Here is a 16386-nt window from a genome sequence, read left to right on the forward strand (position 1 = left end):
TTCTTTCTTTCTTTCTTTCTTTCTTTCTTTCTTTCTTTCTTTCTTTCCTTCCTTCCTTCCTTCCTTCCTTCCTTCCTTCCTTCCTTCCTTCCTTCCTTTCTTTCTTTCTTTCTTTCTTTCTTTCTTTCTTTCTTTCTTCTTCCTTTTTGAGAGAGAGAGAGAGCATGAGTGGGGAGGGGCAGAGGAAAAAGAAGAAAGAAAATCTTAAGCAGACTCCACGTGCTCAAGGCAGAGCCCAATGCGAGACTCAATCTCACAACCCTGAGATTGTGACCTGAGCTGAAATCAAGAGTCAGACACTCAACTGGCTGAGCCACCCAGGCACCCCAATGTCCTCTCTTTCAATCATCAGCAGTATGATTATATAAGTTGAACCACATACATATTCCCAGAAATTGGCTGAACATGGACACAAGAGATTTTCCTAGAAATTTGGTCTCCATTTCTTTATTTATTCATTTCTTCTCAGTGGACTTGATCAGTAGTTATTTGGAGTTTCTCTCCCAATGCAAAGATCTTTCACAATTGATAAAAAGTGTTTTTCAAAGATGATGTTTGGGTGTTACGTCATTCTTGGGGACTTTGGGATATAGTTTCAGCCATGATTTTAAGACTTAGTTTCAATAATTTTATAACTGAAGTTAGTTAAAAAGCTGGGTATTCCAGCCTTTATTATTAAGTGCAAGTCTGTGGCAAAAAAAAAAAGACAAAAACAAATATATATTTTTTATACTGATTAGACTCTCCAGGTTCTCAACTCTTTTTCACCATTTTGTAAATATTCCTAAAGCCATAAAGTCATCAAGTGTTGCCTGTGTCCTTCATCCTTTTCTCCCCTTCCTTGAACCTTAGAGAATGCTTATTTTTATCCTGAAGGGTCCAGTTCCCTCCTCGTCAGATTAACTTTCACGTCCTCTGGAACTTGTTCTGGACACATAGTGATATAAAAACAGATTATAATCCACCCTTTCTTCTTTAATGAAAACTTGGTCTTGTCCAAGTCTTTACTAGTGTCTTGGTCTAGTCCTACTTGGCCTTTTACTAGCGTCTCTCTCGTCTCCATTTAAAAACAAAAAACAAAGCCAAAACCTCTTGGTTTTGAATTTTGCTAACATTTCTTCTCTCTTCTTCACTGTCAGTGCTTCTAGAAGAGAATTCACTGTCAATATAATCTCATGTTGGTATAATTCCCTCACATACATTTCTTTACAAAATTCAGAATAATTATGAATTGGTTGTTCCTTTCACAAAAATACTACAAATAATTATAAGTTCCTTTAAGTTTCTGAAGGAAAAAAACCACAACTATTTAATTGATTTAAATCTACATAACAGCTCAGACTTTGATTCTGCAGTGATAGTCTGATAAAGTAACATTTTGTATAACTGCCCAGTAACAAACAAGTATATTTTAATGAAACTGAGACATCTACAAAAGACACAATTTAGACAACTACTAAATCATACTGCCACTGAAATATTTCATTTTCTTCATTTTTATTTTAGTTTTAAATCAAACAACACTTTAAAAAGATCAAATTTCAGAGTTAAAGGTAATTATTAGTCACATTCGGGAAACTATTTCTTTTTTTATAAAGATTTTATTATTTGTTTATTTGACAGAGAGAGAGAGGGAACAAGCAAGAGGAGCGGCAGAGGGAGAGGGAGACGCAGGCTCCCCGCTGAGCAAGGAGCCCAATGCGGGGCTCGATCCCAGGACTCCGGGATCATGACCTGAGCCAAAGGCAGATGCTTAATGAACTAGGCCACCCAGGCGCCCCTCCTTCTCAGTTTTAAATGCTAAACACAAATCAAAATTGAGGTAATGTTCAGTTTCTTACTCTTCACTGCGTTATCCTTGTTTAATTTCAATCTGCTTAAAGAATGTGCAAGACCAGAGCAGTGAAAATACCAACGGTCCTTGAAACCAGTGTGAACAAGGCTGAACACTTTAGAAGGGACTGTCAACTGAATCCACTAGAGTTGATGGCCAGCCATGTAACCGAGGTCTCCAAGTGAACTTCCACGTAGAATATAATGTTTATTGGGCACCTGGGTGGCTCAGTCAGTTAAGCGCCTGCCTTCGGCTCCGGTCATGATCCCTACTCAGTGGGGAGTCTGCCTCTCCCTCTGCCTCTGCCCTCCAGCTTGTGCGTGTGCACTCTCTCTCTCTCTGACAAATAAATAAAATCTTAAGAAAATATAATGTTTATGAAACATAAGTAATAAATAGGTGCCAACTTGCAGGTCACATGTATATTATTACAAACAATATAACCTGAGCAATGTTTAAAACTCGGACTTCCAAAAATATTTTTCCCCTGGCATCATTTAGAGTCACTGACACATAGTGATCATAAAAGCAGACAGACTTTCAGTCAGTTTTATTATTCTCTGCAGACAATTATCCGCAGACGTGCACCCACTTAAAGCCCACACCTAGTGGGGTCAGCCCTAGGTATGCCAGTGCTTGCAAATATTTATTCCTCTGAGCGCATTTTACATTTGGTGTTTGAAATAAGATAAAGATGACTAAGAATAAAATAAATCTTTAGGGACAAGTCAGCTTGGCTGAGAAATAGCATGGCTTCATGGGAAACCAGGTCCTTCAAAGAGGGGAAGTCTAAGCCCAGTCCGATGCCTTGAAGGGTTAGGATCTCATCATGTTGACAAGGGGTTATACTTCTTATCTTTTCTGGCTCAGAGTTCAGAAGAGCTCTCTGTAAGGGGAAAGGGTTTCTCTGCTTTGCACACCTACCCTATCTTACCAAAGGAAAAAAAATAATCCCTTCTGCATTGGCCGTATCAGTCATTAAAAAGACATTCAACTGAAAAGCAGGGAATAGCATCATTGTGGCCATTTAGGCAAACTTTGTGGTTGCCTGTTAACTTTCTGTTTGGGAGGAGAGGTGCTTTGCTGCTCTCCAGATGCTTCACCTGTGAAGCACTCAAGACAGAGCCAAATGACGAGCAAAGACAATAACCATTCACAGGAGTACTGTCTTATGTCTGCAATTTGCATTAAATCCTTCTGCTACAGAAAGTGTGATGTTTTTCTGACGCTGCGATGTGGATAACAGGTCTATGGTTTTCATAAACTCTGGGACACCAAGAGCTTTTGTTATATTGAAGAGAGTGGATTTCTTGTCACATGAGATGTTTAAAGTGATGCTATTAATAATGCTGTGTATAACAGCTGCCCTTATTTATTCATAAATACAGCACCAACATCTTACTTGTCACAAGGAGAGGATTTTCTTCTACTATAAAAAGATAATTAATTCAGGCTGAATAAACTTAATGGTGCATTTGCCATCTGGGCAAAGCAAACAAAACACCAGAATAGAATTGTGTGAAGAAAAAATATCAAAATATGGAATAAAAATACATGCTTAAGCTCTGTTTGGTTTCTTTAACAACAAATAATTTTTCACCCCAAGTATTGTGCTCATGCTTATTTGAAAAGAAATATAACAGGCAATAGGGCATTTAAAAATACATAGCTGAACATGGACAAACATTTCAGGTGATTTCTTTCTGTCTTTGTTTTTTACACATCAGCAACATAAGCAAAATGTTTCATAGGTCTGCATCTCTTCTCGTCTAGACCCACGAGGGACAGAAGCTCTTATCAAATAAAATCATATAGATAAAAGTGCATTGTGAACTTTAAAGAACCATAAAAGTGTAGGAGAATGAATATTATTTCCATCAGCCTGGTGTGTCCTTAGAGAGCAGAACTCATAGACACACTGGGGGCTTTGATTTTATTAAATAACTCAGGAAAGTGAACTTCATTGACGACCCATGATCTTTAAAAGCCTTGAAAAGATGGTACTTGTCATGGGGAGCCATCACTGGCCTAACATTCTAAAGTCTCACCTGTAGGCTCTTAGCTGCTTATTCAGAAATGTTTCTTTTTTCTTATCCTCTCCATAAACATCTCAGATCTGTCTTTTCTTGACCATTGTGCAGCTGAACCCTGTGAGCCCCTGAGTATATGTGTTTGTGCTTTCAAAACTTCCTCCCTGCCCACCACCCGCCCACCCACCCACCCACCAAGCTGCACCTATCTTGCACCTTCCCATCCCCTGTTTTAACCACGCCTTGCCACCAGACAGCAGAGTACCATCATTTATCCTGGGGCCTTTCTCTGCCCCAGTTTTCTTGATGAAGATGACTGGTCTCCCTTACATCAACTAGTTCTCATTAAGAAGTGATTGAAAAATCCTTTTTTCAAAAAGACTTCCTGGTGGAAAGATTTGGACCACGGATCAATTCTGGCAGGCCTCAGAACCCAAAACTGGATTTACATGTTAATCCTGACGTCAAGTCATATATACTGCAAACAGGTTTGTTGCATTTGACAGTGAATGAATAATTACTTGCCAAAGTTAGTCTCCATTAAGTGTTGCAAGGAGTTCATTAAAATGACTCCAATAATGAGGTCCATATAAGATGCTGTTATTAGAAATACTTTTATTATCCCGGGATTTAGAGGCAAGGGGATTTTGACTTTGACTCTTTTCTCAACAGCAGAAACAAAGCCTGCTGTATTTTTCACACATGTCAGAGTAAGAGCCTCTTTCTTTTGGAATATAAAGCAAAATTTTTACCACCAATATCCTTACGTGGCCTATAAGACCAGCTGATACTTATCTTACCAGCTTCTTCCATTGCTTTTTCTGACCCTAGCCACTCTGGCCTTTCTTCCTCTCTTTGAACGTGCTCTAATCCTTCCTTACTGAAGATTTTGGCAGGATGTTTCTCAGATGGATCCCCCGCCCCCCACAATCAGTCTTTATAATTTATAGCAGAGCTCAGACACCACTGTTTGAAAGAAGCTCTGACAGCTTGGAAGGATCGGCTGCTTCCTTCATATGCTCACCTGGTGCCCTTCATAGAACTGGTAACCAAATAAGCACACGAGTGGTTAATGGGATAACAGGATTCTCCTCCTGGAATGTCAACCCCACGAGGGCCGAACCTATGGATGCCTTCCTCACACTTGTAACTGCAGTGGCCGCCATCATGTTCGCACCCAGTTGGCTTTCAATAAACCAGGTTACGATACGGCTGAAGGAGTGACTTCCTTAACGAGAGTGAGGATGATGAAGACATATCACTTTTAGGGTGACACTGCATCTTCTGAAAATATTCCGAAAGTGTTGACACAGCTCGTAAAAACTCAATGTACAATTTCCAATTTGACATCTGTGTAACAATTTCCACTTCAGTTCCTCTAGTGGTTAACTGATTTTGAAATCCAGGATTAAAGAGGTAAAATAGGGGCGCCTGGGTGGCTCCGTCATTAAGCGTCTGCCTTCGGCTCAGGTCATGATCCCGGGGTCCTGGGATCGAGCCCCTCATCAGGCTCCTTGCTCAGTGGGGAATCTGCTTCTCCCTCTCCTGCTCCCCCTGCTTGTGTTCCCTCTCTCGCGGTGTCTTTCTCTGTCAAATAAATAAAATCTTTTAAAAAAAATAAAGAGGTAAAATAAATTTAGAAATACAGAAAAATAAAACCAGTCAATCACTGAAGTAGTAATTAGTGAAAGTTTATTGTGCACACACCAAAAAGGCAGTCTGCAAACCAGAAGCATCCAAATCAAAAGATGGAAGGCAGCTCAGGGGTATATTGTTACGGAGTAGCAGCTTTAAAGGTGAGAGAGCAGTGACGATTTATTCTTCACAGTGATTGGTTACATTAGAATTTTCTTAAATGAAAAGGAATTGGTCAATGGTTACCTCATATCCATCTTGGGAAACAGTTTAGGTTTTGCTTATGGTTTTCAGACGCATAAGCAAGAAATGACCCAGTCAGGTTAGTCTTGCAAAATAAGCTAAATTAGTGTTTGTTCGTATGACTAAACTGATTTTGTCTGCTCAGGGAATTTTCAAGGCTGGTCTCCGTTTGTTTTTTACCAAGGACAAAATCATGACTCTTTATTAACGATTCATTAATTTTTCTTCTCTGTTGCATCAGATAGATTATACAATTAGGGGACTTTTCAATGAAGCTAAAGTTTGCCTTGCATAATAAATTCCTTAGTGAAAATAAAATTCAATCATCAGACACATTCAGAAGCATTGAACTAAATCTCTATGGAAATGGGATTTCCTCTGGGCAGAATATTTATACATGACATGCATATGTTAACTGTGACTCACATGTGAATACAGAGAACTTACACTAAGCCTGAGATAACACAGATGAAGGAACAAAAATGCTTTCTCTAGTATTTCTGGGTGGAGGGGAAGGGATCGATCACGTGCTTGGTTTTCATGTTATGTATGTTGGTTTGACTTTATGAGCCTTTAAATTTGATGGACAGAAAGAGTAACACATAGAGAAACACATAATAAGCCCCTCTCACAACAGGAGTAAAAGCAGCAAAAGAAAAGAATTCCATCAATTCTCTGTTCTAAGGTAAAAAATGAGAGTATGGAAAACTAGGCTTTTGATGGGGTTTTAATAATCTCTGGGCTCACAAATTATGTATTGGTTCAGTTTGCATTTCCATGTCCTCTGCCTTCTAACCCTTCTTTTGCTTATTGCCAGGGAGAGTGTAGAAAGGATATTCTCTCATATATCTTTTTCTTCATTTGAAATTTTAAAGAGTAAGAATATAATCCATCAAAATGACTCCAGACTGTAAACCTAATTTTTATCAGGCTTGCCTTTACTATTTGAGCTTCTAAGTCTATGGATTTGTGCTTTCTTTATTATATGTAACATAAGGCAAATGCTTCCAGCATTTAGGGCAATAAGTGAGATAAAAACAACGTATTCTAAACTACACAAATAACATCGGGCTGGCTAACTAAGGAGGACAGTTCGAGAAGGAAAACCTTTGAAACAGAAATGAAAAACTGATCTTGTTAAGAATTCAGGCCTGGGGGTGCCTGGGTGGCTCAGTCCTTAAGCATCTGCCCTCGGCTCAGGTCATGGTCCCAGGGTCCTGGCATTGAGCCCCGCATCGGGCTCCCTGCTCGGCAGGAAGCCTGCTTCTCCCTCTCCCACTCCCCCTGCTTGTGCTCCTGCTCTCGCTGTATCTTTCTCTGTCAAATAAAAGAATAAAAAAATAAATCTTAAAAAAAAAAAAAAGAATTCAGGCCTGAACAATAAAACTTAGGCTGTTTTACATAATTAGTTCTTTTCTTAAGTTAGCTAAGAATGTTTTGAGAGCTGTACCTCTATGCCTTGAGTTCCTTACGATTAACTGAAGACCCATACTAAGTAACTAATGTGGAAGGAATCCCAATTTTGAGCACTGGAAAATGCCAAACTTTAAACCCACTGTGTGCTTATATAGCCAGAATGGGTCATTGGTCACCATAAAAGATTATTGGTGATGTGACTGCCATTATGATTTCCCTCTCCCATCCCAACAAACACTGGAAGGAGGCTAACTTCTGTCTAAGGATTGGATTGGCAACTTACAGTTAAAAATGGTGCGTTTTTCCTAATCTCCATCCATAGAAAAGCTAGGGGGGAGAAAATGAAAGGTAGATTTTTAGAAATCCATTTCGATGAAATTAAAACAAATGAGCAAACGAAACACCTTGTCACAATTTCAATCCTTAAGCTTTAAAGTGTGGCTGTCAAACACTATTTGTCTGGACTGATGTCAGGGAACAAACTGATAGCCGACACATGACTCTTCGGAAGTCAAATAGGATACAGATTTCTCCAAAACTATCTTGAAAGAAATGTTTAAGCATACATTGACTAGAGCAATGAGACACATGAGCATGGGCTGGGTACCGGGGGATAAAAGAATGTTTCGATAGAGAACTGGTTCGTATTGTGAAATGGAGTGAAATCGAATTCGCAGGACATCAACTCCTACCCTGTAGCCCCTCGAGTGAAGAATGCCAGAAGTGAGTTGGGTGAAAGAAGTTATGAGGAGACAAAAATATTTCACCTTAGTCAGACTTTTATTAAAAAAGAGCTTGGAAATTTCAGACAGTATAGTGCAAAAATATATAAACAATTACTTTTTATCAGATAATGTTGGCTCTAACAAATCAGCAGTTTTTTTTTTTTATTATACAAAAGTAGCAAAAAAAAAAGTGAACACCTGCACTCGGGAAAGCATGGAAATATTAACATCATTACAATCACAAGTTCTCCATACACGATTCTACCTATCAGTGAAGGTTTATTATTGTCACTCCCACCTAAGATTCACTGATGCGCAGTACATGCCAGGTTCATGCACTGTCTTTGGTAACAGATGCTTTTGATATCAATAACTATGCTACAGAGTAAAGCACCTGTTTCCCACCTATTTCTCCTTTCTCATTGGGAGTCAATTCTTCCTCCTTGTGGGACACCCACTGGAGAAGTGAGTGAAGGCTGGTGGTTAGCAGTTCCTGACTGGCTGGAGCACAGAGTTGACCTGCCCAGTGGTGCTCAGCCCCGCCAGCTGTGTAATTTGACTCCTGCCCTTGAAGGAATGTCCCCTATTTCCTTAAAGGGGTAAGTATCAGTGCAATTTCAAAGGATAAAGTAGGTACACAATTTTATTCAATATTTTATATTATGCTACAAATATGTACAACTTCAATAATAAATTAAGAATAAGTGAACAAAATAATTATGAGGACAGTTCATAGACACCATGTTACTCAATGCCATTTTTCTGCCTTCATTTCCAAGAGTTCATCCGATCCAAAATTCCAGATCATCCTTTTGTTAGAAAAATTGGTTTGGGCAGCCCATGTGAACCGCAGAGAGTTTCATTGCCTTTAAGCCATGGGAAGATGTTTGTTAATAGCAGAAATGCTGAAGAGGATCAATTACAATCAAGAAGAGTTGATGAACATTTGTACAATATGTACAAAACTCCGAAAAAATTCTTTAATATTTTTCTCCTCCAGTTCCTCACATTCTTTGCATCCCGTTTCAGTTACATTCTGCCAAATAAAAAGAAAGGATTAGATTGAAAGTCTGCTGTATCTCTTTCCTGGGAATATCACATCATTTGAACCATACGGTGAGGTCTTAAGACATGAAAACTTTGGCAAATTAATATCATAGTAGGAAGAACCACTGGAAAAGAGAACTGGGAGATTTGATTTGGGCTTATTTTTCCTATAATAGGTTAAAGACACTGGAAAAATAAGCCATGTCTATCAGATCATGGACTTTCTGCTTACCGCCCTTGAGTGGTCATTTACCCTTCTGGTCGTCTACTCTAGCATCAGGTCCATGCCTCCCTGCATGGCACACAGGGGCCTTGAAGTGATCCTCACCTGTTTCTTTCACCTGTCCCCACCACCTCAAAGGACATAGCCTAAGTACACTGAGCTCATGCCTTTACCCCCATGCGCACATCATGCTATTAGCTACCCTCCCGTGTTGACTTTTCTCTCTGCAGGTTCCTCATTGCCGTTGTAGCTACCACTACTCAGGTTAAGATCGCTCAGGTGCTATCTCCACCAGGAAGGCATTCCTGAACCGAGGAGTTCCTCTAAATGTTCCATCTCCACATTCTCAGACCTCCCTCCTATCACATCATATATTATATTGATATTAGGGAGTTTCACGCTTTTTATGCTATTATTCTCTAGGCTTTTCTAAGAGTGCAAAGCCACACACATCTTTGTTTCCCCAGCATTTAGCACAGGGCCTAGCACACGGGAGTCACCTAGTCGTTACCAGTTGAATTGAACTATTTAGGTGAAGACCACAAGTTGTAATTCAAACACCATTTCATGGATAACTAGAATCTTCCAAATGTAGTCATCACCAATAAACTATTTAAGAGATCATCTGAACCATGCAAGCCATACCAGCAAAAATCAAAATTAGATTTTACATCCATTAAGCATTTGAAATTCAGATTCACCAACATTTATCAAGCACATCCTCTATGCCAGGCACTGTCATATTCCATATAGAACTGTCCTCCTTGAAAATAATCATGTCAACCAACAAGGCAGAGATATTACATGATGCATCTCAGTTGACATAATCAATGAAATTCTCTGTGCAGCCTGCCCGCTCCTTCCATTAGATGTGCTGAACACACCACATCACAGTCACAGTGACTGTGACCATGGGCATCAAGAGTTCACCAGGAAAGATGTGGTATATATATACAATGGAATATTATGCAGCCATCAAAAGGAATGAGATCTCACCATTTGCAACGGTGTGGATGGAACTGGAGGGTGTTATGCTGAGCGAAATAAGTCAATCAGAGAAAGACATGTATCATATGACCTCACTGATATGAGGAATTCTTAATCTCAGGAAACAAACTGAGGGTTGCTGGAGTGATGGGGGTGGGAAGGATGGGGTGGCTGGGTGATAGACACTGGGGAGGGTATGTGCTATGGAGAGTGCTGTGAATTGTGTAAGACTGTTGAATCACAGACCTGTACCTCTGAAACAAATATTGCAATATATGTTAAGAAAAAAAAAAAGAAGAAGAAGATAGCGGGAGGGGAAGAATGAAGCGGGGGAAATCGGAGGGGGAGATGAACCATGAGAGACGATGGACTCTGAAAAACAAACTGAAGGTTCTAGAGGGGAGGGGGGTGGGAGGATGGGTTAGCCTGGTGATGGGTATTAAAGAGGGCACGTTCTGCATGCAGCACTGGGTGTTATACGCAAACAATGAATCATGGAACACTTCATCTAAAACTAATGATGTAATGTATGGTGATTAACATAACAATAAAAAAATTTAAAAAAAAAAGAGTTCACCAGGGATGTTGTTAGGAGTTATCTGTTGCCTGGCTCAGCCTTTCTACCAATAACATAGAAATAACATATCACAAGAGTATTTTAAACATCAGTATGTTCATTTCATAAATACATTGTCTAGAATATGCCAGGCAATGTTTGGGGAGTTGGGATACAGCACTGAAGAAAACACACACACACACACACACACAAATAACTGCCTCTTCGAAACTGGCATTTGAGTAGGGAAAAGCAGACAAAAGCCATTCAGGAAAACACCAGTTAGTGGGGCATGCAGACAAGAGGACAGGGCGTGGGAAGGGATTGCAAGGTGAAGAGCTGCCATCACTGAGAAGATGACATTTCAGCAAAGACCTAAAGCAACCTGGCATTTTTTGGGCAAGTCCACGGCGTCCAGCCATCCTAGCTCAGGGGCTCCGCACTTTCGGTCACCTCTGCCTCAACATCCTTCCCCGGAGACAAGGCTCATTCCCTCTTGTCCTGGCCAAATGTCAGCTTAGTAGGTAAATGTCTAAAGTGGAATCCTAGCCCTCTTACCTATCTTCTTTTAGGCCACTGGAATTAATAAATAACTGAGTTATTATTATTCATTTCCTTCTGATTGCTTTATTTATGCTTTATTTTATGGTTTATTTAAGTCCCTTAAGAGCAGAGACCAAGTGTATTTTTTCACGTCTGTTTTCCCGAGGGCCTACAACGAGGCTCACAAAGTGTTTGTTAAATTAATGAATTATTCTTATGCCTTCTTTGTTCATAAAACTTCTTTCTTTCCACTCTACTTTAGCCCCTGGTGTTGTGCTGGGAAAGCTATCACGCTCTTTACTTGAGGGCCTCTGAGCAGCTCATCCCCACGCCCGCTGTGGGCGCTCCTCACATTTGCTCCCCCCGCAACCATGCTGCTCGTGGTGCCTGGCGTGGCCCAAATTCTACTTGAATTATTAATATGTTTATTATTAACTTTCTGAGGCATTTGTCCTGCCAGGGGATAAGAAGGAGACATCCCCCGAAGTGAAACTGCTTGGGTATGAATCCTGGCTCCCCATTTTACCAGCTGTGCAAATTGGAGGAAGTGTTTTCAAGCCCTTAGTGCTCCAATTTCTTCAGCCTTAAAACAGACACACGATACCTATCTCACAGATTTATTGTGAGGACGCAAGGAATTGCCACATCACCGCTGAAGAACGGTGTTGTCTGGCATAGAGTAATAACCGAATAAATGCGAATTGCTATTCCTGACGCTAAACACTTAACTATGTCATTAGATTCATGGCTCTGCACTGCACCTGGGGATGAACACCTTGAGGGCAATGACCTCCCTGGTTCACCACCATCACTCTCGCACCAAAGTGCACCGCCTGGCGTCATGCAGGGCGTGTTTGTTGAATGAATAAATTGATAAACCAGTTTAGGATTATGCGCACCCTAGTGGTGCGGCCACTCCGCAGACATGAACTCCCTCTCCCGAGAGCTGCTTGTTCCTTATATCCAGCTAATGCCTTCTCCCACCCAAGCCGAGAGCATCAGACAAAGCTCCGTCTGACTATTAGAAAACTCACCCCATTAGAAGATAAACCATCATTTGCTAGGATGATAAGGTTCTCCACTGTTTCATTAAGGAGATGATGTTTGGACTCAAGCAAAATAACACGTAACTCCAGGAGAAAGCACTTCATCGCTGTTACTTTGCAACTGGGCTAAAAATAAGAGTTACAGAGAATCATTTTGGAAAAAAAAAAAAATGACCTTTCCATTATGCATGTTTACATAGATGTAATTATGATTTTTTAAAAAGTCAATCCAAATATTTTATAAAGAAACACAATACCCCCAAGAAGTTTTACATAGGAGACAGCTTTTTTTTTTTCTTTCTTTTTTGGCTTTGAAATCAAACCCAAACAAACTGACAACGAAACAATCTAAGAGGATGGTAATATTACACAGAAGAGTGAACATAAATCTAGAAAACATGGAAATAATAGGCCACTTTTTCTCACTGAGAACATTTCCTCTTTGTAAAAGGGTGCTAATACCAGCCTGAGACTCTCTCAAAACATTAGTATGGATAGTGTGCACTGAAAGAATTTTTAGAATCAGATTGTGTTGTTAACATTTTAAACAGTGATAGCTGCTGATGGTGCTATTTCTGCCAAGTTCCAAAGTTCCAGAGGCAAAAGTGATTCCAAGAAATGTATTAGAAAAATCGGGGTGCCTGGGTGGCTCGGTCGTTAAGCGTCTGCCTTCGGCTCAGGTCATGATCCCAGGGTCCTGGGATCGAGTCCCACATCGGGCTCCCTGCTGAGCGGGAAGCCTGCTTCTCCCTCTCCCACTCTCCCTGCTTGTGTTCCCTCTCTCGCTGTGTCTCTCTCTGTCAAATAATTCAGTAAAATCTTAAAAAAAAAAAGAAAAATCAATGTAGGAGTATTGCCCACTCACGGGCTGGCCAAACCAGAAAGGGATCTTTCAGATGCTGCAGAAGTATGTTTCCCACAACGGTTCATTGAACAAAAGCCTAAACTTAAAAGAAGCATTGATGAATATCTGGAGGTTTGACCACGACTTGACTTTCTGTTCTCATTGCCTTGCACAGTGCCTGGGACCCAGCCGGCACTCCACAAATGCTTACTGAATGGACGAAGGAAGGAAGGAACCCACCTATGTGTCTGGCACTGGCCATATGCCCATGTCCCACAGCAGCTGCTCAGGATTGAAGGGTAAATACTGTCCCCACATAGATAGATAGATAGATAGATAGATAGATAGATAGATAGATAGATAGATAGACAGACAGATAGATAGATGATAGATAGAGAAAATAATAAATAAGCAAAACAGGGTCAGACATGCTTGGTGACTTGCAAGGTAACACAGCTAGGTAGGGGCTGAACCAGAGTTTAAATCTAAATTTCAACCTCAGCTTCTTTCTGTAACCCGTGAGTTACAAGGTTATCTTCTTGCAAAAAAAAAAAAAAAAAAAAAAAAAAGCAATCTCAGGATGCTGAGTTTGGGGGGTTAATTGACTGCACTCTACTTTGGAAAAATGGAAGGCATGCTGAAGCCGAAGAGGCAGACAATTTCTATGTGTAGCAGCACTAGCCAAGTGGCTGATGAACATCTGTTTTTTTTTTCTAGTTCATGATGAAGGCTTCCTCCCAAAGCTAAGGAAGTCTTCACAGGAGCAAAAATCTTCTATTTCAGAGAGGTCCTAACTGAGAGCGGACTCACGGTTCTCCATGCGCACAACATAGAGTTTGTTTTCCACAACATGAAGAAGTCAGGGATTTGTTTCTTGGTTTTTAGTAGCCAATCCAGAGAGAAGGACCAGCAACATGGCTAAAATCCTACACACCTTTGGCAATGTCAGGGTATTAATGAGACAAGTTCAAGATCATTTTTGAATTCTGATAAGTTTTATGAGTTCTGTTTATTTCTTTTCTCACATAGAGGGTAACCAGACAGAATCCTCTTCTGACAATTGTAGAGATTCACGCAAAGTGTAGAACATGAATGCATTTAAGCGACTTGTAGAAAATTTGATTAAGGGTGGTAATACACTACAGCACTGGAAACAACAGATATGGTGGATAGTTTTAAATTGAATCAGTTAACCTGATTTTTGCATTTAATTGCATCATGATCTAATTGCATCACAAAATATATAATATATTTTGTTTGACATTGATGGAAAAGGCTGTTTCAGATTTTGATTTGGTACCATTATGAAAATAGCATCTTTGTAGTTCTCTGCCCCCAAGTCCCACAACCTCAACAGTTACCTATAAAATTCATTGATCATATGTTGTCAGAACACACGGAAAGTTAGATTTAAAAACAACACATCCTTCAGTAAATTTATGAAGATATACTTCTTCAACTTTTGAAACTGGAAAATATAGCAATTTTCAAAAAAATAAACTATACTCACATGAGCATCGCTTTCAGTATATAAAGTGGTATCAATATGTATAGACTGAAAGGAAACAAAATTAGATAATATGAAAAACTATGCCCTCCTTTAGATATAGTGAGAACAACCTACTGAAAGCATTAAATTAAGCTTTTTAAATTTTTTTATTTTGAGATAATTTCAGATTTATACACAATTGTAAGAACAAATAGAGATCCTGTGCCCCCTTGGCCATTCCCCCAGCGGTAATATTGTGCATAACCACAGTACAATAGGACAACCAGGAAACTGACATTGATACAATCCACTCACCTTGTTCAGATTTCACCAGTTCGATGTGCAATAATGGATGGGTGCAGTTCTACTCAATTTTACCAGATGTGTGAATTCATGTAACCATCTCCACGGTTACATAGTTACATCATTAAAATCCTCCTCCTACTGTTTTATAGCCCAAACCACCTTTCTTAACACACATTTCACCCCCCACCTTTCTAATCCCTGGCAACCACTTCTCTCCTCTCCATTCCTGTATCATTTCAAGAATGTTATACAAGTGGACTTATATAGTATATGATTGTTTGAGATTGGCCTTCTGAATACACTATTTTTTGAGCAGTTGTATGTTTATAGAACATGAGCAGAAAGTACAGAAAGTTCCCATATATCCCCTCCCCGCCCCGCCCCAGTTTCTCCTATTATTATTATCTTGCATTAGCCTGGTACATCTATTACAATTGATGAGTCAGTATTGATATATTTGTAACAAAGTCCATAGACTGCATTGGGATTCAGTCTTGGTGTTGTACATTCTGAGTTTTAAAAAATATATAATGACATGTACCCACCATTTTAGTATCATACAAAATAGTTTCTTTACCATAAAGACTACCTGTGCTCCATCTATTCAGCTCTCCCTTTCCCCTGGCCCCTGGAAATTTCCCACTGATGTTTTTGCTGTATCCATAGTTTTACCTTTTCCAGAATGTCATATAGTTGGTACCACAGTACATATCCTTTTTAGATTGGCTTCTTTCACTTAGTGGATATGCTTTTAAGGTTTCTCCATGTCTTTTCATGTCTAGAAGCTCCATTTCTTTTTATTGCTGAATAATATTCTATTGTATGGATGTACCACGGTTAGCCTATTCAGACTATTTTTTTTTTCACCCAACATAAGAATACTCTGGAGGTCCATCCAACCTGTTGTGAGTTATCAGTAATTCTTTCTTTATATTTGCTCAGTACTGTTCCATGATATAATGTACCACAGTTTATTCATCCACTGAAGGGAATTTGGGTTGTTTTCAGTTCTTAGCTATTGCAAATAAAGGTCTATGAACATTCATGTGCCTGTTTTTGTATGGACATGAGTTTTCATTTCTCTGATATAAATGTTCAGGAGTGCAACTGTTGGATCATATGGCGAATGCATGTTTTATTTTATAAAAAACAGCCAAACTATTTTAGAGTAGCTGTAAAATCTTATATTCTCATCAAAAATATGTGTGATCCAGTTTCTCTGCATCCTTGCCAGCATTCAGCATTATTACTATTTTTTAATTTAAATATTCTTATAAGTGCATGGTGATGTCATTGTGGTTTTAATTTGCATTCTCTAAATAATGTACAGCCATTTATTGGCACTTTCTCCCAGAAAAAGACTTGCGGTGATTCATAATTTCTTCCTTTCTAATCTGCATACTTTTATTCTTTTTCTTGCCTTGCCAATTTAGCTAAAATTCCAATACTGTGTTGAATAAGA

General features: G+C 39.5%; 1 protein-coding gene across 7 annotated transcripts in view; it reads right to left on the minus strand.

Moving 5' to 3' along the window:
• Nucleotides 1-7606: 7606 nt before the first annotated feature.
• Nucleotides 7607-16386, minus strand: part of IL15 (interleukin 15) — a 78257-nt gene continuing 69477 nt past the window's right edge. For all 7 annotated transcript variants that reach the window (XM_035023014.1, XM_035023012.1, XM_035023013.1 and 4 more), the window contains 3 exons: nt 14640-14684; nt 12274-12411; nt 7607-8919 (listed from right to left, as the gene is read on the minus strand). In XM_035023014.1, coding sequence (XP_034878905.1) covers nt 8809-8919; nt 12274-12411; nt 14640-14684 — 294 coding nt within the window. In that variant the 3' untranslated portion in view covers nt 7607-8808. The remainder of the gene's footprint in view (nt 8920-12273; nt 12412-14639; nt 14685-16386) is intronic.

Source organism: Mirounga leonina, unplaced genomic scaffold (genome assembly GCF_011800145.1).
Source record: "Mirounga leonina isolate KUSES-001 unplaced genomic scaffold, KU_Mleo_1.0 Mir_176, whole genome shotgun sequence".
Taxonomy (NCBI): Eukaryota; Metazoa; Chordata; class Mammalia; order Carnivora; family Phocidae; genus Mirounga; species Mirounga leonina.